At 52.4% G+C, this 23,227-nt stretch overlaps 2 protein-coding genes across 11 annotated transcripts in view; one reads left to right on the forward strand and one right to left on the reverse strand.

Annotated features, from left to right (window-relative positions):
* The window catches only part of SPACA9 (sperm acrosome associated 9), a 468,643-nt gene that overhangs the window by 16,603 nt on the left and 428,813 nt on the right, over window positions 1-23,227 (reverse strand). The window lies entirely within an intron of this gene.
* AK8 (adenylate kinase 8) overlaps window positions 1-23,227 on the forward strand; it is a 158,420-nt gene that overhangs the window by 4,534 nt on the left and 130,659 nt on the right. For 3 of the 9 annotated variants that reach the window (XM_077967374.1, XM_001104188.5, XM_077967377.1), the window contains exons 3-5: window positions 7,539-7,588; window positions 10,498-10,611; window positions 20,692-20,760. In XM_077967374.1, the coding sequence (XP_077823500.1) occupies window positions 7,539-7,588; window positions 10,498-10,611; window positions 20,692-20,760 (233 nt within the window). Of the gene's footprint in view, window positions 1-7,538; window positions 7,589-10,497; window positions 10,612-20,691; window positions 20,761-22,007; window positions 22,100-23,227 lie in introns of all 9 variants that reach the window. The other 6 variants (XM_077967376.1, XM_028834681.2, XM_077967375.1 and 3 more) reach the window with 3 other exon arrangements.

The following is a 23,227-nucleotide window of genomic DNA, read 5'->3' on the forward strand; positions in this document are numbered from 1 at the left end:
TGTCCTGTCCTGTGTGGGCTGTTGGGTAGGACTGATGTCTTGGAGCTTTTATGTTTCTTTCATTGGGGAATTAGCTGCTTTGAAGGAGCTACCAGCGCACCCGTGAAATTAGCACTTGGTGCAGCTGAGGACAGAGGCCAGAGATGCCCTGTGTGGAGGTTCAGAAGGCCCAAGGTGAGAAATGACACTAGGTAGTTAAAAGAAAAAAAAAAAAAGTGAGAGAGGAGGTTCCAAGCCTTTTCCTCGTGCCCTGCATGCAGGTCCTGGCGCATCCAGGTCTGGCTGCGGAGCAGCAGAGGAAGGGAGTCTTGGCTCCCGATGCCATTGCATGGACCTAGGCAGGCAGGTTCAAAGAGAGACCCCACAAAGGGCCAACAAAGAGTCCCTTTTCTGAGCCTCTGGTTAGGTGCAAATGGCTGATTCACTGGACGTTCCCTTGTTCAGCGGATGTTGACTGAGAGTCCTGTGTGCCCAGGCGTGGGTGGTGTGGTGCTGGGGTGGCCTCGGGACCCCTTTCCTCATGTCCGATTTGCCTTCTCCCCAACCCCACCTTCCTGGTGCAGTTTACTCTGCCCTGCAGTGACTCTTAGAGACTGTCTTTCTCTGGTTGGCTGTTTATTACATGGCCCAGGTGGGAGGTTCTGTCTCTCCAGATTCACCTGCTCTTAGGGTGGGAGTTAAGCCTACCCTGCCCTCCTGCGTGGCCCTTACTGCTGCAGACCTAGGCTCACCCCCAGGCCCCACTGGCTCCATCTGCCAGAGGAAGAAGTTCCTGCATTCGCCCCCGCCCCCACCCTGAGGCCGAGTGGGTGCTGGGAGCTTGGGTGTTGCTAAGCTCTGTTATTCCAGGGCTGCGGACAGCAGCTCTGCCCCCACGCAGCTATCTCACCCCGCCACCAGAGAAAGGATGGACAGCAAAGGGAAAGCAAAGCAGAAGGAAACACAAAGTAAAAGTGAAGTAAGAGCCAAGTAAAAGCTAAAGTAAAAGTAAAGCAAAAACAAAGTCAGACTAAAAGTCAACCAAGAGCGAGTGAAGAGTGCGGTGCGGCACAATCCTCTGTCCTGCCACCCCCCACCTCCCTCCCCGCTGTCAGGTACCCTGCAGCTCACTCATCTTAAAATGCAGAGACGTGAGAGATCGTGGCTGTCTTTGGCCTTACTTTCCTCATTTGTGAAATGGACATGTTTGGTTAAACCAGATGGAAGCCGTGAAACTCTGGTCTGGTCAGTGGTGGCTGAAGGAATGGGAAATCCCTGATGCACCATGGGTAGCGGCTTCCAGGGATACGATGTCGAGTTTCCAGTAGTAAAAAGCTTGATAGATTTTTCTAAATTAAAAATTGTGCTTACCAGCCTGGCCAACATGGCGAAACCCCATCTCTACTAAAAATACAAAAATTGGCTGGGGGCAGTGGCTCATGCCTGTAATCCCAGCACTTTGGGAGGCCGAGGTGAGCAGATCATGAGGTCAGGAGATCGAGACCATCCTGGCTAACATGGTGAAATCCCATCTCTACTAAAAATAAAAAAAAATTAGCCAGGCGTGGTGGCGGGTGCCTGTAGTCCCAGCTACTGGGGAGGCTGAGGCAGGAGAATGGTGTGAACCCGGGAGGTGGAGCTTGCAGTGAGCCGAGATCGCACCGCTGCACCTCAGCCTAGGTGACAGAGTGAGACTCTGTCTCAAAAACAAAAACAAAATACAAAAATTAACTGGGCGTGGTGGCACATACCTGTAATCCCAGCTACTCAGGAGGCTGAGGCAGGAGAATCGCTTGAACCCAGGGGGTGGAGGTTGCAGTGAGCCGAAATCGCACCACCGCACTCCAGCCTGGGCAACAGAGTGAGACCCTATCTAAAAAAACAAAAACAAAAAGTGCTTGAAAGCTGGGTGTGGTAGTGCACCTGTAGCTCCAGCTACTTGGGAGGCTGAGACAGGAGGATCGCTTGAGGCCAGGAGTTCGAGACCACAGTGCCACAATTGCATCTTGAATACCCACTGCATTCCAACTTGGGCGATATAGTAAGACTCTGTCTAAAAAAAAAGTGCTTGATAATAATGTAACCACTTGAACTCTCATAAATTAGGTTCTACTGACGTATTCTGCTGTTAGTTTGAAAATCCTGCTTGGGGCATGCCCTGTGTTCTTCTCTTTGTTCTTTCCTCCCTCTTATTTTTCTTTTTAGAAACAGGGTCTCACTCTGTTGCTCACACTGGAGTACAGTGGGGTGATTACAGCCCACTATAGCCTTGACCTCCTGGGCTCAAGTGATCCTCCTGCCTCAGCCTCCTGAGTAGCTGGGACTACAGGTACATGCTATTGCACCTGGCTAATTTTAAAATTTTTTTGTAGAGACAGGGTTTCACTATGTTGCCCAGGCTGGTCCCTGCTCCTAGGCTCAAGCGATCCTCTTGCCTTGGCCTCCCAAAGCACTGAGATTACAGGCATGGGCCGCTATGCCCGGCCCTGTGTGTTCTTAAACCGCTACTTCAAGGCTTACCTAGTTCCCCAGCCTAGAAACTCAAGAGCCTTGAATTTCAAGAAATTTGAGGCAGATTCAATAATCTCTTTCTGTTTTGATCTTACTCCTCTGTGTGCAGCTTTAATTTTCAATGTCAAACTGTCCACTTCATCAGGATTTTAAAGTTTAAACATCATCTTTCTGGTTTGGATGGAGTGTAGTTGATGTTGGCTGGACAGCCACCTCCGCTGCCGCCTCCCTCCCTTTGTCTCCTCCTCCCACCCTCCTTAGTGCCCCTTTCCCCTTCATCCGAAGGTCTGGGGCTTTCCCGAAGCTCCCTCCGTGGAGTCCTTGCTCCTTTCTTTGCACTGCACCTGCTCCGTTGTTCTCGAGCAGGGGCTTGGATCCAGACCTGCCTCATGCAGTCTCTAGCTGGGGGCCAGCCTCTAGCTGGGGGTCTGTCCTCCTGAACAGCTGAGTCCAGCTTTTGGCCAGATGCTCTCAGGAAGTAGAGTCGCTGGGTCCCAGGAACCACTGTTTTGGAGAGTTCATTTGTTTCCCACAGCCCTGCACTCCACCGCAGGCCCTCAGCTGGCAGCTTTTACGGATGTTGGAACATTTTGTCCTTTGGCTCAAGTCCCAACCACTGAAATGGAAAGGAGAGAGTGATACCCATGGGTTTCTCTCTCTCTGCCCACGCTTGTGGAGCAAAAATGGGAAGGAGGAAGGGAGACTACCCTGCCTTAGTGACTTTTCTTTTCTTTTTCTGTTTTTTGTTTGTTTTGGAGACGGAGTCTCACTCTGTCGCCCAGACTGGAATGCAATGGCGCAATCTCGGCTCACTGCAACCTCCGCCTCCCAGGTTCAAGCGATTCTTCTGCCTCAGCCTCCTGACTAGCTGGGATTACAGGCACCCGCCACCATGCCCAGCTAACTTTTGTATTTTTAGTAGAGACGGGGTTTCACCATGTTGGCCAGGCTGGTCTCAAACTCCTGACCTCAGATGATCCACCCACCTTGGCCTCCCAAAGTTCTGGGATTACCAGTCATGAGCCACTGCGCCCGGCCGCCTTGGTGACTTTTCTAGGAGTGGGAGAAGCCTCGAATCAGCTAAGCCCAATCCTCATGCGTCCTAGAAGAGTGCGGGAGGCTTGGAGGGGCCCGTGACATCCAATGTGTGTTTTATTCCCCTGGGCTGGTGTGTCAGATCATTGTGCCCCCTTCCAGCCATACAGCGGCCTGTGGTAGGTAGGACCTCAGCCCTTCCTCTTCCTGGGCCTGGGGTTAACTGCCACACACAGTGACATGCCCGGTGACTGGTGTAGAGGGAAAGAAGGCCCCGGGCTCATCCCGGTGAGCGAGCACACGAGGGAGCAGAGAGAGCCCCGGTACATGGGCTGGCAGCCCCTTCGCCGCCAGAAAAGCAGATTTAGTACAAAGTGAGCATTTACAGTAGCCCTGGGCAATATTAAAGCAGGCGATGGTGTATATAATGGTATGTTTCGTTTTTTATCAAACGTTTGTCCAAGAAAGCTGTGTATTAGAGCTCCAATACCTAAGGGTTTTCTTGTGAATTTTAAATCATGCTCCTAGTTAAACCTCAAAAGGATCTGTGGATGGAAAGGTTTTTTGATTTCCTTTGAAGTGGTTGGAAGAAGTTGATTACTCTTGGCAGTCAAGCAGCCTTTTATGACACTGTTTATAAATAATTACTCATGAGCAGGGCTGGAGTTTCAAGGTGTTAGATTTTAAGAAACTGAAATTAATCACATAAATGTGTGGGAGAAATTAGGTGGGGAGAAAGGCCGTGGATGTTCCCCTTTTAAAGTCTGTTCATAGATGTGTACCATTTGGGTGCCACTTACAGGAACCTGGAAGGGGAGGGTTTCCCCTGCCCGGGAACTCTCAGGCGAATGTGTGACTCAGGAGTCAGGTTTGCTCCCCAAAGGCCCTTGCCGAGCTGCATCTCCCCACTCCTCGGGCTCTGTGCGCCCTGAGCCCTGTTGGGTCTCGTCTGTGTCTGGAGGAGCTTCAGCAGGGCCTGTGGTCAGAGCCCCGGAGAGGCAGCAGGCGATGGTGCATGAGCGGACCCAGGTTCTCCACTGCTCCCTCATCTGACTTTGAGCAGACCCAGCTTCCCCACTGCTCCCTCATCTGACTTTGGCCAAGCAGGCGCTCTCCCCATGGTCCAAGTGAGAGCTCTGCCTCATGGCCCAAGGATCCTCCACCCTTGACCACCCTCCCTGCCACCCCTCCCCACAAACCTCCCATGGCACCCTGGCTCCCATCTCGCCTCATCCTCTCACCTGACCATGTGTCCTCAAAGCCACCTCGTTTCCGCACTTGTCCTGCAAGCAGTGTTTCCCACACTGTTTCCTATGATGGCTTCTGTCACCCACAGGGAGGGCCCTGGGAGGCCTTGCCCCAGGCCCTAGGCCTAGAACAGAGAAAGGGCCGCTGAATGCCCACCCTGGCTCCCACCCCAGAAGCTAAAAACACCTTCCCAGCTTCCATGACAGTCAGGGCTGGGCCCGCTACCAGTGCTTCACCTGCCAGGGGAGTCCAGACTCAGAGTCACAGGCAGGGCCCGGAGCACTACCTGGCAGCTCCGCAGGGCCTGCTTCCTGGGTGGAAGGGCAGCGTGGTTGATGGCGGCATGCTGCCCACATGTGACAGCAGCATCATGGGCATGGGCTGCACTCTGTGGTGTCTTCCCAGCCCATTGGGTGGCCTTGCTTGGGGTGTTGTTCCTGTGGGGTAGCCCTGAGGGCCTGGCTTCCCAGCCTGTGTAGGACTCTGTGAGCCACGCTGGGATGGAGAGATAGATATAGATATTTTGAAACGGAGTCTTGCTGTGTTGCCCAGGCTGGAGTGCAGTGGCGCAATCTCGGCTCACTGCAACTTCCACCTCCCAGGTTCAAGTGATTCTCCTGTGTCAGCCTCCAGAGTAGCTGGGATTACAGGTGTGTGCCACCACACCTGTCTAATTTTTTGTATTTTCAGTAGAAATGGGGTTTCACCATGTTGACCAGGCTGGTTTCGAACTCCTGACCTCAAGTGATCCATCCATCTCGGCCTCCCAAAGTGCTGGGGTTACAGGTGTGAGCAGGCAACCCCCTTTTCTTCTTGAGCTGCATCCAGTTTTTGCACTTGTACCCAAACATGCTGACTGGCAGACGGGGCCCTCTGTAAGGCAGTAGTAATGGTGGTGACATAGGTGACAAACGGTGACCATAGGACGAGATGGGGACAGCCAAGGAGGTGGCCCTGAAGGTTGCTGTATGTGGCTCCTCACAGTTCTGGCTGCCATGGGGGTGATCCAGGAGGATAAGACTCGGTCTCTGCCCTTGGGAGCTTCTCTTTCTGTGGGGACAGCGACTCCACCTGTTTCTCAGTAGCGGGCTGACATTCACCAGTGTGGAAGGCTGCGGCAGCCCGCCACTTGATCATGGGCCTCCACAGGGAGCGAGAACAAGGATCTCAGGGAGGGAGAGGGAGTGGGAGGCTGGGGGTGCTGGGCACTGGGAAGGGAGGATGTTCCTGATGGGAAATGACAGGTGGCAAGGCAGGAACGTGGAAGGAACAGCCATAGGGAGAATAAGAAGGTCCACAGCTTCTGAGGTTAGAGGAGAGGATCATTCAGTGAGTTACCTTGACTTCCTCCAAAAATGAGAAGGTGCCATGATTTTGGGCAAAGATCTCTTTAAACCCAAGCAGCCAGCTGGGTGTAGATGTGCTAACCATTACATTGCTGGCCAAAAGGACACTGTCTAGTTCCTTTTCTGTGTCTGCCCCCAAACTAGAAGGCCATACACCTCTCTCCTCTGCTGAGACGAGATTCCCTCCCGGAAGCCCAGCCAGAACAGGCTCTCATGCAGACGTTAGAGGCTCATGCGAGTTGCAGTGGACATCCGTTCATCTGTCGCCTTGGGTCAGGGGCCAGGCCAAGGTTACCGGCTCCCCACGAGGAGAGGGACAGCTGGCCCAGTCAAGATGGTGTTGAGCAGGCAGGCAGTGTGGATGCATCTGTCCAGACCCCACTGCTGTTCCCTTCATTTCAACCCAGGGTGATGCCTTCCAGCACCCTTCTCCCCATGCCAGTCAGCTCTTTTCCCGTCGCCAGCAGCCACTCTAGCTCTGTCTCACCTCATCCTCTCACCTGACCACGTGTTCTCAAAGCCACCTTGTTTCCAGACTTGTCCTGCAAGCCGTTTTTCCACCTGCAGTGGCTTCTCTCCCCATGGGGAGGGCCCTGGGAAGCCTTGCCCCAGGTTACAGGCCTAGAACAGAGAAAGGGCTGCTGAATCTCTGCCCTGGCTCCCACCCCAGAAGCTGAAAATGCCTCCTCAGCTTCCGTGATGGCCAGGGCCTGGGTCTGCCACCAGAGCTTCACCTGCCGGGTGAGCCCAGACTCTCGGTCACAGGTTCAGGAGCCCTTGGTTCATATCACACTCTTGTCAGTAGCCTGGGTTGGGAATTCTGTGAGACCAAAACCAGCCAGGACTCAAATCAAACAAGCTGCCAGTGTTTTCCATTTGCATAAAGTCCATCTTTGAAAGCAGACTTTCCTTTCTCAGGTTTTAGAAATCTGGCCCATACACTTCCCCATACAGAGGGAAGTAGTGGGCTTTCCCCATTACTTCCCTCTGTAAAATCGTGGGGAATACAATTTGCTAAATAAAAAGGCATAAACATAAAGAAAAGCTTCTGAAGGTCGATTTGCATAAATTACAGCCTTATTGGAGAGAGCGACTGGAGACAAAATCCCTGTTTAAAATGCTTTATGGTGTTTGAAATCCCAATTGTTCTTGATATTTATGAGTTTGGTAAACAAGTTACTGTGTCCATGTCCCCTTGGAGGTAGAAGAATAAACCATCTCGGTGATCACTTACCTCTCTAAACACAGAGAATGCGTTCCACGGCAAGAGTGTCTCTGAGCTGCTGGGTTACAAATGGCCGTGTCACTGGCAGAAAATGAAATCTGGGGAGGAAAGAAATGAGTACACCCCGAGTACCGCAGACCTGGGAGGCTGCTTGTCATGTTGAGTGGTGACATTCAAATCTTTTTATTCCACAGTGCCCAGGATTGTAATATTAGGTCCACCTGCCTCGGGGAAAACGACGATAGTAAGTGTATCATATTAAGTGTTGTGATGCTGTAATATCTCATTTATCCTCCAGAGCTGGTATGAGACTGCACCTCCATGAATTTGCAGCATAACTGAGCTTTGCTTCTTTTCCTTCTCCTCCTCCTTATTTTCTTATTACAAAAGGTAGTGTGTATTTGTAGCAGAAAACCTAGAAACTACAAAAGACCAAAAATAGAATTCCCCGACCATCCAGAGATCCACAGATGAGCATTCCTTTAACCTGCTTGGAGACACCTCTGTGGGCTTTTTCTTGCCCGCGTACACGCTCTCCTTGCTCATGGTTCGTTATGTCCTTAGGATGCATTTCCAGAAGTAGAAGTGCTGGGTCCAACAGTACACACATTTCACAGACTTTGACTTGGAATCTTAAGATTCACTCTGAACATTTTAATTGTGAAATATTTAAAAGAGTCAGAAAAGGACAGCAAACTATATCATCGATATTCATGTACCCAACCCCCAGATGTTATACAAATTTAACATGTTGCCATATTTGCTTTGTTCTCTCCCCATTTTAAAGAAAATGCATCTTTGAAGATACAGCAATGCCTGGGCCCACCTCGCCCACCCTTTTTCACATACCACCAGTTTCTGGACAGTGAATGCCATTTTCTAGACAGTGAATGCCTCTAGGACATTCAATCTTTAAGGTCCTTTTTTGTTTTTTCAGACAGTCTCACTGTGTCACACAGGCTGGAGTACAGTGGTGCAATCTGGGCTCACTGCAACCTCTGCCTCCTAGGTTCAAGCGATTCTCATGCCTCAACCTCCCGACTAGCTGGGACTACAGGCGTGCACCACCACACCCAGTGAATTTATGTATTTTTAGTAGAGATGGGGCTTCATCATGTTGTCCAGGCTGGTATTGAACTGACCTCAGGTGATCTGCCCACCTCAGCCTCCCAAAGAGCTGGGATTACAGACGTGAGCCACCACGCCTGGCCTAAGGTCTACTTTTAAGTGCCAAAAATGTGTTAAAATTTCATTCATCTGAGATGGAACCCTTTTTACTTTTTATTTTTTTATTTTTATTTTTTGTGACGGAGTCTCGCTCTGTCGCTAGGCTGGAGTGCAGTGGCGCGATCTTAGCTCACTGTGACCTTCTCCTCCTGGGTTCCAGCGATTCTTCTGCCTCCGCCTCCTGAGTAGCTGGGACTACAGGCGTGTGCCACCACACCCAGCTAATTTTTGTATTTTCAGTAGAGACAGTGTTTCACCATGTTGGCCAGGACGGTCTCAATCTCTTGACCTCGTGATCCGCCTGCCTCGGCCTTCCAGAGTGCTGGAATTACAGGCATGAGCCACTGTACCCGGCCTAAAGTCCATTTTTAAGTGCCAGAAACGTGTTAAAGTTTCATTCATCCAAGATGAGACCCTTTTTACCTTTTAAAAACCTGGTCGGTAAACATCAGCAAACCCTTCTTCCGTGACTATATAATCGCTGTGAGCATGTGTCATGGATGGGATAGGGCAGGCTGTTCCCCTGTTTAACTGGCACCTTGCTTTCTTCTGAAAAGGAGTTAAAATGACTGATCCTTGCCTCAACTAACCTGCATGGGCTATGCTTTTGGAGTTAGTATAGCTTGTCTACTCATCTGTCCATCTGCTCATCCTGTTGGTCTATAGTTTTTCTATTTGATTCCTCCATATCAGACTGTAGGGTTCCATGTGTTTCTGCATTTAACCCACCTGAGTCCAACCATTTTGCTGTTTCACAATTAGAAGCCAGGGACTCCCAGACCTGCTGATCATTGGCATTTCCAGGGTGCTATGAAAAATGCAGGTTCCTGGAGTCCCCTGCAGACCAACCTCATCAGAATCTCCTGGAGCAGAGCCCCGAAAAACTAGTAGTTAGAACACACTCACCAGGTAATTCTGACATTGGGAGTGAGAATGACAGATTCTGCATTTAGACAGACAAGCTCGTTGAACTCGCTTTTCTGGAAGAGTCTGGTTGCTCAGTGGGAGGCTCTCCTTTTGTCTTTGACATTTGAATTCGTCCTGTCCTAGCTCTTCTCTGGTCCCTGGTAGGAATCTCCCGGGCAGAGCAGATTCAGAGGGCAGAGGCTTGCTTTCGGCACATCTCGACATGGTTGAAGTGATCGAGTTTGTCCCTGTTGAGGTCAGGCCCCGGCAGCTGGTGTTTCAACAGCAAGCCTTTTGGTGAATTGCTGTCCCCACTCCTGAGTGCCCTTTGGAGACACACAGTTCTGATAAGACGATGTACAGTCAAAAAGGGCTTCTTCCCAATGCTGTCACTGAGGTTCTGTCTCAGCAACAGAAACAGGAAGAATGAAGGTTCACACCAGCCCTGGGTCCTGGAAGGGCCTTCAGAACCATCTCGAGGCTGGAAGGGTCATCAGCACAATTTTGGTGTCAAGATTGTTTTAGTTCATTATTCTTCCTTAAAATTTACTCTTCTGTTACAGACTATAGAGTAATTATCAATGAACTAAACATCCCATTGACCAGCACATGCCAGCTCCCAATCTTTAAGAAAAAAAAGAATACTGAGTGTGGGCTGTTACCCATCCTTAGGTTCTGTCCTCAAAGTTCCTGTTCTAAATCTTCCTTGAGATGAAACTCATGGTCCACAGAGCTTGGAAAGCATGTCAAGGGCAGCTAAAACGTAGCCCGCCTGCAGGTCTTCCCACTTGATTTAAGTCTATGCTGGTAGAAGAAGAGATGCTATGAGCAGGGCTCTTAGGCCGGCAGGTACTTTCTGGGTGGGTCTCCCTTGGTGGCCTTCCTCCAGCTGGAAATAATTGTGCTTTCCCATGGCCAACCTTTTCCCGTAGGAGAGGGAAGGACCTGGGCATTTTAATGGAGTTATTTGTGTATTTATTGTTTTTATGAAAATGCTCTTTTCTTCTTTCCTTTCTTCAGGCAATGTGGCTCTGCAAACATCTGAACAGCAGTCTCCTCACCCTGGAGAACCTGGTCTTAAACGAGTTTTCCCTTACGGCCACCAAAGCCAAAAGGCTTTATCTGCAAAGGAAGGTAGGACTGGCCCCGGGGACAGGGGTAGGCACACAGTGGCAGTGCCCACCGCCACCCCCACTGCCACCCAGCCATTGCTTGGTTTGTTCCATTTCATTTTTGATTGAGTAAAAGAAAATGCTAGAGTAAAATAGACACAGGCAGGATGTGAAGGAAGGAAGAAGATAATTCCTTACTGGGCCCACGTCCCGCTGGGTACCGAGGTGAGTTTTTGCAATGGGAAAGGATCGCAAGTCAAGTGAAGGAGGCTGTTTTGTCCAAGCGCCTGGTGGAATGGTCCAGGCTTGCTTCTTTTCTTCTTAGGCTCAGCCGAGTGAAGGCATGGAGGCAAGTGCTGAACCCGGTGGCCCGTGCCAGGGGATGGCGGGCTGGGCTGCACCAGCAGTTGAAAGGGCAGCTGTCCAGCTGTCCCCAGAGTGGAAAGCCCCCATGTCCTGTACCTTAGAGGCGTCTCCCTCCCATAGCCCTGGGCACCCTGCTGCACAGCCCACCCTCTGGTCCGGGCAGTGCCCATTCACCCTGTCCCTCTCACACACGTTGGGGAGCATTGCAGGAGGTGTGGGTGTTCTGTTTCTAAAAGACCACCAGCTCAATATTTGAAAAACATCTAAAAGGAAATATAAGACTCGATCACATATTTTCTCTTTAATACAAATAGAAACTCAAAATATTTCTTCAAAATTACCTCTGACTGGGCATGGTGGCACCTGCCTGTAGTCCCCGCTACTTGGGAGGCTGAGGTGGGGACCCTTCCTCCTCTCTTCTGTCTTTCTTGTCATGCTCCCAGCTACTCGTGACTACCAATCCATTTTTGTCTCCTGTGTCCTCGGTTCAGACCACCCACAAAGGCAGCTTCAAAGCCAAATCCTCAGGAAGGGGGATCTGCCCAGGCTAGCTGGTCAAATGTCCCAGGCACAGTCAGCTCTGTTGAGGAGTGTGCTGTGAGGGCTCAGTGAGGCCACAGAGCTCAGACGTGGCCATGAAGACTCCTGGTTGGCGGGGATGGCAGTTCTCAGAGATGAGGGGTATGGGCCAGGCGCGATGGCTCACACCTATGATCCCAGCTCTTTGGGAGGCTGAGGTGGCAGATCACTTGAAGTCAGGAGTTCGAGACCAGCCTGGCCAACATGGTGAAACCCTATGTCTACAAAAAGCACAAAAAAATTAGCTGGGCATGGTGGTGGGTGCCTATATTCCTAGCTACCCGGGAGACTGAGGCGGGAGAATTGCTCAAACCCAGGAGGCTGAGGTTGCAGTGAGCCAAGATCATACCACTGCACTCCAGCTTGAGCGACAGAATGAGACTCTGTGTTAACAAAAAAAAGAAAAAAAAGAGAGAGAGGGAGAGGGGTATGACTTCGACAGACCCCCAGCCCCAAGTCTGCCTATGACAGCAGTCCGATGGAGAAGGAAAGCCCGCCTCAGCAAGGCGGCCGCCCCCACGGCGACTCAGTCCTCCAGCCGCCCCTGTGGTCTTGCAAGAGTTGGACTGTGTGGCTTCAGCTTGTGGGGACACTAGCCTTTCGGGCTGGGAACATGATTTGAGAAAGTGCTTATCTCATTTCCTGCAGAAGATAAGCTTTTTGGGGGAAGGCTTTTTTGTAGGATAAAAATGTTTTTAGTAGCTTTATAAAATTCAACAGAGAGGAGGGAGTTTAAGGAAATTCCTTCTGGGTTTCATTTGGCTAATTATCAGCATATTTCAGACCACACTGAAGTGCTTTCAAGGGTGTCTTGTTGGGGTCCTTGGCACGGAAACTCGGGTGGAGGGAAGATGAAAGGCCTGGATGTCAGGCCTCGTCAAGGAGTAAAATGTTCTGAAGAGCGAGTGGGCGCGTGGCAGGCTCGGCCATGCGTGGCCTTGTCTGCAGACAGTGCCTGCCAGTCAAGGCCTCTCATTAAACGTCCTCTTTAAATTGTCTGCTCATTTGGAGTCCTTATGGCTCTTTTTGCGAGTGGTAATGATGCCTTCAAATATCTGATTTTCTCCTGCTAGTCTTGGCTTTGCCGTCTTAAGCAGAAATCTCTTACATTGCCACTGTTAACCAAGACATCTCCATCTTAGGCATTTCCCAGTGGTTTCCAAAATACTTCCTAACTGCCTTTTTGCCAAGCGCTATTCTGCAGTGCTATGGGAGAGATGAAAACGAGTTTCTTCTCCTTACCCCAGAAGCTTCCAGCCAGTGAGGGGACTGATGGTCCCATAAAACTAAGCACAAGCCAGGGTCTGGGAGCCGGGGAACCTTCAGTAAAGCAATTAATCGGCGGCTTGTTTCACTCAATTCATTTACTAATTCATTTACATTAGTCCTGAGGACCTACTAAGTCCTAGGCACTGGCTCTGAGCTGGGAAGGGGGTATAGGCTGCAAGATTTAGGGATTCCCTGGAGCCATAACCACAGTTACACTAAGCAAAGCCTTCCCAAAGGGCACACTGTGATGTTCCAAGGCATGGAAGGGTCTGGAATCGGGCAATGTCACAAAGCCCACCAGGATGGTGCCCCACGATGCTGGGGGTTCACAGTGGCCAGGGATTTTTGTTTGTTTTTAACTGTTTGTTATGAAATCTCATAAAAATATCCAGAAGCAGTGAGGATAGTCTGAGAACCCCCATGGATCCATCCCCTGCTTCGACAGAGGTCAGCTCATGGCGGTCTAGGCTCGGGTTGCACCCCTACCTGCTCCTCCTGCCCTGGGTTATTTTAAAGCAAACCCAGACAGCATTTGACTTTCCCCATGGATGTTTTAGTCCAGATCTCCTGAGACTGAATATTCGGTGTGGACAATGGCCAGACCTCCCGTAAACACAGGACTCTGCCCTACAGTCTGTGGCAGCCCGCCCAGGAGACCAAACCATGACCTGCAGGAGCCCGCCCGGGAAGCCGCCTGCTGCACCAGGCTTGCAGGAAGCCAGGCTGCTCTCTCCTCCAATAGTCCAGGAAGCTGAACTAAGTCACCCCTATAGCCACCTATCCCAAATGGCCAGGGCATCATTAATAACTGTCAGTGTCTCTAGTTTTTGTTTCTGCTTCCAACCTAGGACCAGCCAGAGAAAGCCAAATGTGCTCCCCTGTCCAGTCCTGTGGAATGCCCACTTCTAGAGAGACGCCTCCAGCTCCCCAGCAGCAGCCTCCAGCAGGCATGCCTGGAGCCTTCCCTTTTCCTCTAGAACTCTCCCTGTCCTCTCCCTGCCTTCGAATCCGCCAGATGTGAACGATGCTGGCCAACTCCCTTGCCCCAGCAAGCTCTGAGTAAACAGCCTTGGCTTGTCTCCTTTGGGTGGTCTTCATTTATTCCACACCCCAAAGATAAGGAACCTTTTTCAGTAAACGCATAGGGACACATGATACACCTAGAAGTCTCACTGAGGATTCCACCAGGGCCCAGCCAGGGTTAGAAATCTCCCTGAGGAGACGGTATTCTATGGCTTCTGGGCCCTCTCCAGCTCGGGCCCCTCCCTCACTGGACCATCAGGGACATGTGATGCTTCCGTGTCCAGGCCGGGCCAGAAGAGACGTTTGATGCCCTGAAGATGCTGGCTGTCACTGGACACCAGCCAAGGTCATTGGCTGGTGACCGGCTCCCCTGAGTGATTTTGTCTAGATGCTGACCCCACAGCTCTTCCTGGAGGGGATTAGGGACCCAAAGACATGGTGAGAGCCATCGAAATGAAAGTCAAAATGGCCCGAGTCCTCTCACTGAACACCGTGAAAGGGACATGGTTTCCAGTAATACTGCAGAAACCCCCACCTTTCTTCCCACAGTAGTGGCTCTAGCACCTTCTCCACAGGCCCGTTCCCCTGAAAGGCTGCTCCTGGGACCCCAGCCCGAGGCCACCTTTGCCTCCCGTTCTTATTTATTAAGTTAATTGAATTCATCTTTTGGCCAAGTCTTTTTTCCTTCATCTGCTTTCTCTGGCCCTATCTCTAAGCCCACAATCTGACTCAACATCATAAACACCACAAAAAGGCTCAGGTGAGGAAGACCCGGGGCGAGGAGGAGGAGGTGGGGGGGACAGGGAGAGGCAGGGAGGAGAGGGGGGAGTCAGGGGAGGCCACTGAGGAGCCACTCTCAGGTGCTGATCCTGTACTTATGAGCCTTAAATTTCTACTGTTTAAAAAAAAAAAAAGTCTGGCTGGGTGCAGTGGCTCACACCTATAATCCCAGCACTTTGGGAGGCTGAGGCGGGAGGATCGCCACCTTTCTTTTTTTTCTCTGTCTCTACAAAAAAGAAAAGAAAATTTAGCTAGGCATGGACACCTGTAGTCCCCGCTGCCCAGGAGGCTGAGCCTGGGAGGTCGAGACTGCAGTGAGCCATGATGGATCCACTGCACTCCAGCCTGGATGACAGAGTGAGACCCTGTCTCAGAGAAAGGAAACAACGTGAGCCCTCATCCTACCTCTGTCTGCACACAAGAAACATAGTCCCCTCCAAATAGTTCTGAGGATTTCTGGGAAATAGCCCACAGATGTTGCTTCCGAGTCCTGCTGGGTGTCTCCCTCACTTCTGGCCACTCCATCTCCAGCTGGCCTTGCTGCTCTCATTTCTGGAGGCTGAACTGAGACACGGTGGGAACGCCCTCAGTCTCTCCCTCCCTTTCCGGAGTCAACCACTCCAGGCAGCGGCGTGGAGCGGGCCTTTTTTGAAGGCTTTGGGTAGGGGAGGTGACTGCAGCCCAGGGAAGCCGGAGCACCAGGTTCTGTCGCTCCTTTGAAAATTCCCTGGCCTTTGTCCAGTCCAGGGTTTCTTTTGCTGCCACTTTCTTCCATGCGCCTGTCTGGGTGCCGCGCTGTGAGGTCTGCTCTCTTCCTTTGAAGCCTCTTCTCCTCTCCTCTCCCTCCTCTTGTCTCTGGTCCCCCAACCCTCCCCCTCCCAGACTCTAGGAGGCAGTTCCTGCTGTCTCCTAACCTGCTCTGACAGCTCCGAGCAGCAGCGGTAACTTTGGAATGGGAATTGTCTTTAAAGGATGTTCTGTCAGTTCTGAGGGGAGCTCAGTCCGACTACTGGGTTTCCCTCCTCTGCCAGGAGAAGCCCCTTTATGGAGAAGTGGGGTGTGGGGGTCAGATAAGGGCATCTCACCTGTTCCTCTCCCTGCTTTACTTCCCAAGCTCACACTGTAGCTCAAAATGCCCACAAATTCTGAGCAGACATCACTCACCATGGTGACACAGGGACATTAGGGTCCCTGAGAGTGGGGCCTGGAGGTAGGACAGGGAGATGCAGGCTCATGTCATCGTAGTGTGAGAAAGCCCACTGGGGAGAAGTCAGGTGGCGCCCCAGGGACAGAGCCAGGGTGGCACCTGCGTACTTGGCTGCCTCAGAACCGCAAAACAGCGGGGCGGCACCTTGGAGGGCTAGGAGGTCAGCCAGTCTGCCCCCAGGCCCGGAAAGCCACCAAAGCTGCACTGGGTGCTGGAAGGGAAAGAGAGAAAAATCCAAATTGCAGCAAACGCAGCCTGTCCTGCCCTTAAGTGCATGGAAGCAGCATGGGAGCAGCTAGTTGGGTGCTGCGGTGCCACTGAGCAGGGAGACCTGGGGCCAGGGGCCTGAGCGGGGGCTGAGCCTTCTCTGTGGCCAGGAGCAGCATCACTGCACTCTGTCAGCTTCTCCCTGATTCTCCCCAAACGCCAGGCTTTGGGGGCTGGGGTGGGAGAGCATCACAGCGCTCTGCAAGGAGGGAGGCTGATTCCTGCTAAGACAGTTTGGCAGGGCTTCGAGAAGCAGCTCCTGAAAGCCCTGCTACTGACGTGACACATCAAAGCTGGTGTGGAGACAGCACAGTGGCGGGGAGCGGCGGGGGGCGCTCAGGAGTAGCTGTGCTCAAACCCACCGGCCTATCCCCTGCTGGGCAGGCTGCAGGGGGCGCTGTGCCCCACCGGGACTGGCCGCCTTTCAGCCGGTGCTCTTTGACTGGCTGGCACCCCCTGTGTCCTGGTTGGCACCCTCCTCTGCTTCCTGTTTGAACACTGCCTCCTGCATGGGTGTTGTCAGGGAGGGCAGAGGAATCTGGGAAAAACAGCCCCAGGATGGATACTGGCTGTGTCTGGGGTTGGGAGAGGACCTGAGGGGCTGGGAAAGGATGAAAGGGGATGGGAGGGGAGAGGATGAGACGGAGGGGAGATGCAGAGGGAAGGGACAGTGCTGCTTCCTGCCCACCCCCTCCCTTGCCAGCCTGGGGAAGCTCCCCTGGAGACCTGGGGGAAACGGGCACTGGCGGAAGGACACCCTCCTTCTCTAGCAGCTTTCCCCAGACCCCGGGGCCCGTGTGGGTGGCTTGTGCCAGTGGTTCTCCGGGTGTGATGCCCTGACCAGCAGCATCCGTGTCACTTGAAAACGTGCTACAAATGCACATTCTCAGCTCTATCCCAGAGCTACCGAATCAGAGCTCCCGGGGTGGGGCCCAGCAATTTGTGTTTCCAGAAGCTTTGCCAGCATTCTGTTGCACAATCAAGTTGAGAACCACTGGCTTAGGGAAGAAGGGTGGGTGTAGGGGGCAATAGGATAAGGACACAGGGCTGTGTCAGCAGATGTTGGAGCCAGGGACTGGATGCTGGCTCGCCTCCTTCTTGCCTCTGTGGTCTCCTGTTTTCTCTGTGCACCATCCATTCATTCTGTGTCTCCCTCTTGCTCTCCATCTTGACTTTGGCTGTCTACCTCGTAGAAACATGGTGGCCCCATAACTTTCAAGCGAACACATTCATCCAGTTCCCAGCAGAGGTGCCTCTCCCTCATTCTCTCACTATCTGCCCTTTTTTCTTCCCATTCCCCATCCCTGGAAAAGCCAATCTGCGGCTGGGTCTGGCTTCTCTCTTTCCCTTTGTGCTGATTTCATTCCATTCCATACCCATCATGCCCGTGAAGTGGCTGCTGCAGCTCCTGCTCTTACGTTTTCTCAGCTTCTGATCTGGTGGAAAGCAGGGGTTCATGCCCCTAATGATTGCACTGATGTCCTGGGCCTGACTTTCATTGGCTGGGACGGGGTCCCAGGCAGCCTCTCAATCAATCACAGTGGCCAGGAGTGGGGTATGCGGATTGGCTTGGGCCAGTCAGGGCCCTCCTCTGCATCTGAGGATGGAGTTGAGCACACTCAGACCATACAGGCAGAAGGGCAAGACGGCGACTCCTCTTTGGGAGCCTGTGTTACTGTAAGTGGAGTGTAGATGGCACAGAGTTGTTACACAAAGCAAAGAATGGAATGCTTGGCCCAGTGCCTGGCACTAGCATGTTCTCAACAAGCACTAGCTGACGTGATTTGTGATTGCTACTTGTTGAATGAATTAAGTTTCATTAGTTCATCAGTCAGCAGGGCTTCCTATATCCTTGACACCATTTGGTGCCGGGGCAGTGGCCTGCTGGTCAATATTTAACAACCAGCGCTGGGGGCAGGGTAGGGAGTCCTTATTGTAGCCTCTGCCATTTCTATGGTGTCAACACTCCCACTGTGGCCAATTTTGTTACCAACATGAGGTCACTAACCATGGACTTGGGAAGAGATGGACATCGAGGGTGCTCAGGGGGCAGTGATTGCCACAGTGCTGAGCCTTGCTGAGGGCCAGCAACGCCCCACGCCTGTCACATGTATCATTTCATTTAACCGCTACAGAAACTCTTTGAAACATGTTATCTTTGGCCCATTTACAAATGAGGAAACTGAGGCTTAGAGCATTAAAGCCACTCATCCAGGTCACTCAGTGGGCAGCCAGGGTGCAGACCACAAGCAGCTGAGTCCCCAAAGGACCTCCCTGGGGCCAGATTCCCCCCACTTCCACCTGGTTCTCCTCTTGAAGCCATCATTAACTTCCTCCAATCAGGATCCCATGCCTGCCCTCCCTCCTGTCCCTCCAGGGCCTGTCTCCCCTCCCCCCACCTCCCACTCCTACCATAAGCCAGTTACCCTGAATGCCTGGGTCCCTGAGGACATCTCCTCCCTTTACCCTCATATGTCCAGGTCCAGCCTGCTCTTGTCAGGAACCCATTCAAATAGCCCAAGGAAAAGGCAGGCAGGAGGCTGCCTCATGAGAATCCAGGAGAGCATCTGAATGTGTAGGAACTGAGCCCCTGCAGGAACGGTCCACCCCACCCAGCTGCTGTCTCTCCAGGTGCTTCCTGTCAGTTGTTCAGTGTTTGGGCTGACCTAAGCCAGTTCACTGAGCACAGACGATATTAAATTTGGGGTAGAAAAATGGCAAACCTCACTAGTTAGAGATGGTTGAGGGCTATCCATTCTCCCCACCCTCACCACCAGGACATAATAGAGCAAAGCCTGGACCCGCTCTGCCATGCACAGAGCCCTTAGGAAAGTACCCTTGCGAGTCAGCAGGCCCCAGCGGGTTCACGCAGCCTGCTGGAGTGGCTCTGTGATGGCCTAGCTCTCTGTCCCCTTAAGTGCGCCAACAGCAGTCAAGGCAGATGCCATGGCATTCCAAAGGCAGGGTCTGGTGGTCACCCCGAGCCCTCACAAATGTTGGTTCTAAATGTAAAGATCTAGATGTTTGTCTAGCTCACTGGAATGTTGCCAGGGTCACCACCAGCCCCAGGACACTGAGAGATTAGGAACAGGTGCTCATCCACCTGGGCTGCCTGGCCCCACGTCAGCACCTTCCCGCTTGGACAAAGGAGTGTAAGGTGGATTTCCCCTGCCCTCACCCCCTCAGCTGGGCACTTTTGTGTGAACCCAACTGCACACCTGGGCAGCCAGCTGTGGCCAAGGGCCATGGCCAGCCCCAGACAGAAGCCCCTCCTTGCCATTCCTGGGAGGCTGGTTTTGCCCTGATGTTGAGATGTGTGGTTTGGGGCTGGCCTGGGAGTCTCCCATGGCAGAATGTTTGGGGGACTGGGAAGAACTCCCAGCTCTCAGTGACCCCAGGGCAAGGGGACTCTTGGGAGTGGGTTTTCCAGGGGCATTGGCCCTGGGGCGTTTGAGGCTTTGTAAGTTAGATCAGACTTGATTATAAAAAGTGGAGTATGGATGCTGGTCAGAAAGTTCGGAAGAGAGAAGGCAGAAGGAAGGCAGCCTCCAGCCTCCTCCCTTCGCTCACCCATCTGGGCTTGTCTATCACTCCCATGCCTGGCTCTGGGTAGACTGGCGTGAGTTCAAGCCCTGCCTTCTGCTCCCTGGCGGTGTAACCCTAGAGAAGTGGCTTCACCTCTCTGAGGCTCAGCTTCCTCCTCTGTGAAAAGGGTGACAGTGGTACAGATGGCACAAAGTTGTTACACAGTGCGGAGGATGGAGTGCTTGGCCCAGGGCCTGGCACATAGCATACGCTTAACACACGCTAGCCGTCGTGACTGCTACTTGTTGAATGAATCAAGGAATTTGAAGTTTCATTATGGCTGACAGGGCTTCCTATATCCTTGATACCCTTTGGTGCTGGGGTGGTGGTCTGCTGGTCAACATTTAACAACCAGCACTGGGGTAGGGCGGGGAGTCCTTATTGTACGTAGCCTTTGCCGTTTCTGTGGTGTAGACACTCCCACCGTGGCCAATTTTGTTACCAACATGAGGTCACTGACCTGGACTCGGGAAGAGATGGACACACTCGCCTCTGCTGGGTCTTGGAGCCAATCCCCTCCCACCTGCCACTGTCTGGGGTCCAGAGTCAGTAGGACAGTGTCCCTTTCCTCGAAGAGCTTTACAACTTACTGGGGACACAGCCACACGGGCGGGCCATTAGAATGTGTGGTGGTTAGTGCAGTGACAGAGTTCTCCATCCAGGATGATGGAGCACGGGAAGTAGCACCAGCCTGGCCTGGGAGGATCTGGCAGGGCTTCCTGCAGGCTGGCAGTTGGGGCGGAGGCTCTGAGGGAGCCCAGGAGTTATTCAGGTGGAGGTGGGTGAGGGCATGTTGGGGCTTGGGCACAGGATAAGGTGAGTACACATGTGAGGGAGGTCCTCAGAGATGCTGGGGGTAGAAGACAGTTCAAGGAAGGGGGTGCGGTGGATGGAGGAAGGGCGGGGCCCGATGGTGGCCAGAGCTTTCCCGAGGCCAGGGCGTTGGTGAGGGGTGTGTGCTGGTCTGTGTCCTGAGCTGCAGGATGCAGGTTCGGGCCATCATTCTGTGTGTCCTTTTTCCTTCAGACAATTCCCAGCGCGCTGCTCGTCCAACTGATTCAGGAACGCCTGGCTGAAGAGGATTGCGTCAAGCGGGTAGGACTCCAGTGAGCTGGGGTCTTCAGTGCCAAGATAAAGGGGAGGGTGAAGGGCGTGTGGTCATCTCCAAGACCAGAGATGACCAGAGGCATGAGAGAAGGTAAGGCAGGCAAACGGGAGCTCCGTGAAGGTCAGTCTACAGACATGGATTTTGCTTTTGTCAAAGGAAAAGGAAGAGCGTGGAATTCGTTGTATCGGTCAAGGTTCCCGTAGGAAATAGCCAGCCCGCCCAGAGGGGTCACAGGAAAGCATTTAATGACAGGACAGTCGCAGAAGCGTGGGAGGGTAAGGCAACCGGCGAGTGATGGCGAGTTGCCAGGGACTGGCATCAGCAGGAGACAGAATTAGGGGTACCCCAGACTCTCGCCTCCCGTCCTTTGATCTCTTGCCAGACCCAGTGAAGCCAAACGGCAGGAATCCAGGTGAGCAATACACTGAGGCCAGCCTCCCGGGACGTGAGGAGGGTGGAGAGGGCAGGGGAGGGCTCAGGAGGACAGCAGCGTAGCACCCGTCTACTGGGCGGTGATGGGCGCCACAGAAGGGCTTTGCACACCGACTCGTGTGTCCTCACAGGAACCCCATTGGGTCGCGTCATTACTTCTCTCTTTTTATTTTATTATATGTATGTACGTATGTATGTTTGAGACAGGGTCTCACTCTGTCACCCAGGCTGAAGTGCAGTGGCGCGATCTCAGCTCACTGCAACCTCCGCTTCCCAGGTTCAAGCTATTCTCCTGCCTCATCCTCCTGAGTAGCTGGGATCACAGGCCTGTGCCACCATCCCCTGCTAATTTTTTGTATTTTTTAGTAGAGATGAGGTTTCACCATGTTAGCCAGGATGGTCTTGATCTCCTGACCTCGTGATCCGCCCGCCTCGACCTCCCAAAGTGCTGGGATTACTGGCGTGAGCCACTGCGCCTGGCCTAAGTTTTATATTTTTAATAGAGACAGGATTTCACCATGTTGGCCAGGCTGGTCTGGAATTCCTGACCTCAAGTGATCCGCCCGCCTCGGCCTCCCAAAGTGCTGAGATTACAGACATGAGCCACCATGCCCAGCCCCTGTTGTTTTTACTCTCTGTCAATCAGATGTGATAATTTGTATTGAACTATTGTCAGGGTCACTGAATCTTCTCTTTATTTTTTTATTCCACTATTGAGCTTGTCCTGTGAATTTTTTATTGCGTCGATTCTTTCTGCCTTCTGTGTCTTTGCTGAGACTCTATCTTTCCATGTGTTTACCAGTTGGAACTTTCTTGTAATAGCCGCTTTTGAGTCTTCATCCGCTAATTCCAACATCTGAGTTATGTGGTGGTGACATCTGTATCTGCTCTCATGTGAGTAGAGATGTTCCTGGTTCTCCCTGCGCTAAGTACTTTTGTATCTTGGACATTTTAAATATTGTTATGAGGCTCTGGGTCTTGTTTAAATCCTATGGCAAATGTCATTTTTTTGCCTAAGGAGATGACTGATTCAGTTGGGTTCAGGTTGCGCGTTCCCACCAGGCTTCTCAGGGTGTGGTTTCCATGTCAGTCCTGCGTTCAGCCCCTTTGCAGTGCCGTGCAGTGACTGACCGTGCAGCTCTGTGCTGCGCGCATATCACCCCGGGGCACCTGGGGACTTGGCGGTGAGCTGGCCACAGTTCACGTCTCAGTGTCTCTGAAATGCCGTTTAGGGTCAGGCCCACACGCGCACAGCTTGGGGGTGAGCCTTTGATCTCATCAAATGCTGTGTTTAGTTACTTCCCTGAGCTCCCCTCTCTGGCATCTCCCAGTAATTCCTAGTTCCCCGGTGCTCCTCTTTTTGGTATTTTGGCCGGGAAACTGAGGTTTTATTTATCCTGCTCTGCCACTCACTTCCTGAGACTGCACCCATGACCAGGGTCAAGTGGTGGGAGGACAAGAGAGGAAGGATTGACCGGGCTTTGCCCTGTTTTCTTGGGACTGGAGAAGGGTCCCCTCTTTCAGTGTTTCAGGTACCTGCAGGCCCCTTTGACACAGCCGTGCCACCACGGCCAACGCAGGACTGCCTGGAGGCAGGAGTGTGAGATAACAGAGGAAAGAAAAACCCCACAGAGGCACCCCCACTCCCTTTTCCCACTCCCCTCCCAGCTCACTCTTCTCCCATCTGCTGCCCACCTTCAGCCTTCAGGTTGCCTTAAGACTAGGCCAGGAGATACTGGTTTGGTGGTATTTGGGATTCTAGTCTTTTCCCCCAACTTGCCTACTACTGGATAACTTTCTGAGTCCTTGAATAGCTGCCCCGTGTGTTTTATGCATGTATTACAGCTACTTTCACTGGGGGTGACAAGGGGGGGGGCGCGCATTTCATGTCTCCCAGAATCGGAAATTGTGTCCTTTTAAAATATATATATATGCACATACAGACTCTCTCTCTCTCTCCATCTGTCTCTCACTTGAAAATGTATTAGGGCCAGGCCGGGCGTGGTGGCTCACGCCTGTAAT

The sequence above is a fragment of the Macaca mulatta genome, chromosome 15, assembly GCF_049350105.2.
Source record: "Macaca mulatta isolate MMU2019108-1 chromosome 15, T2T-MMU8v2.0, whole genome shotgun sequence".
NCBI lineage: Eukaryota > Metazoa > Chordata > Mammalia > Primates > Cercopithecidae > Macaca > Macaca mulatta.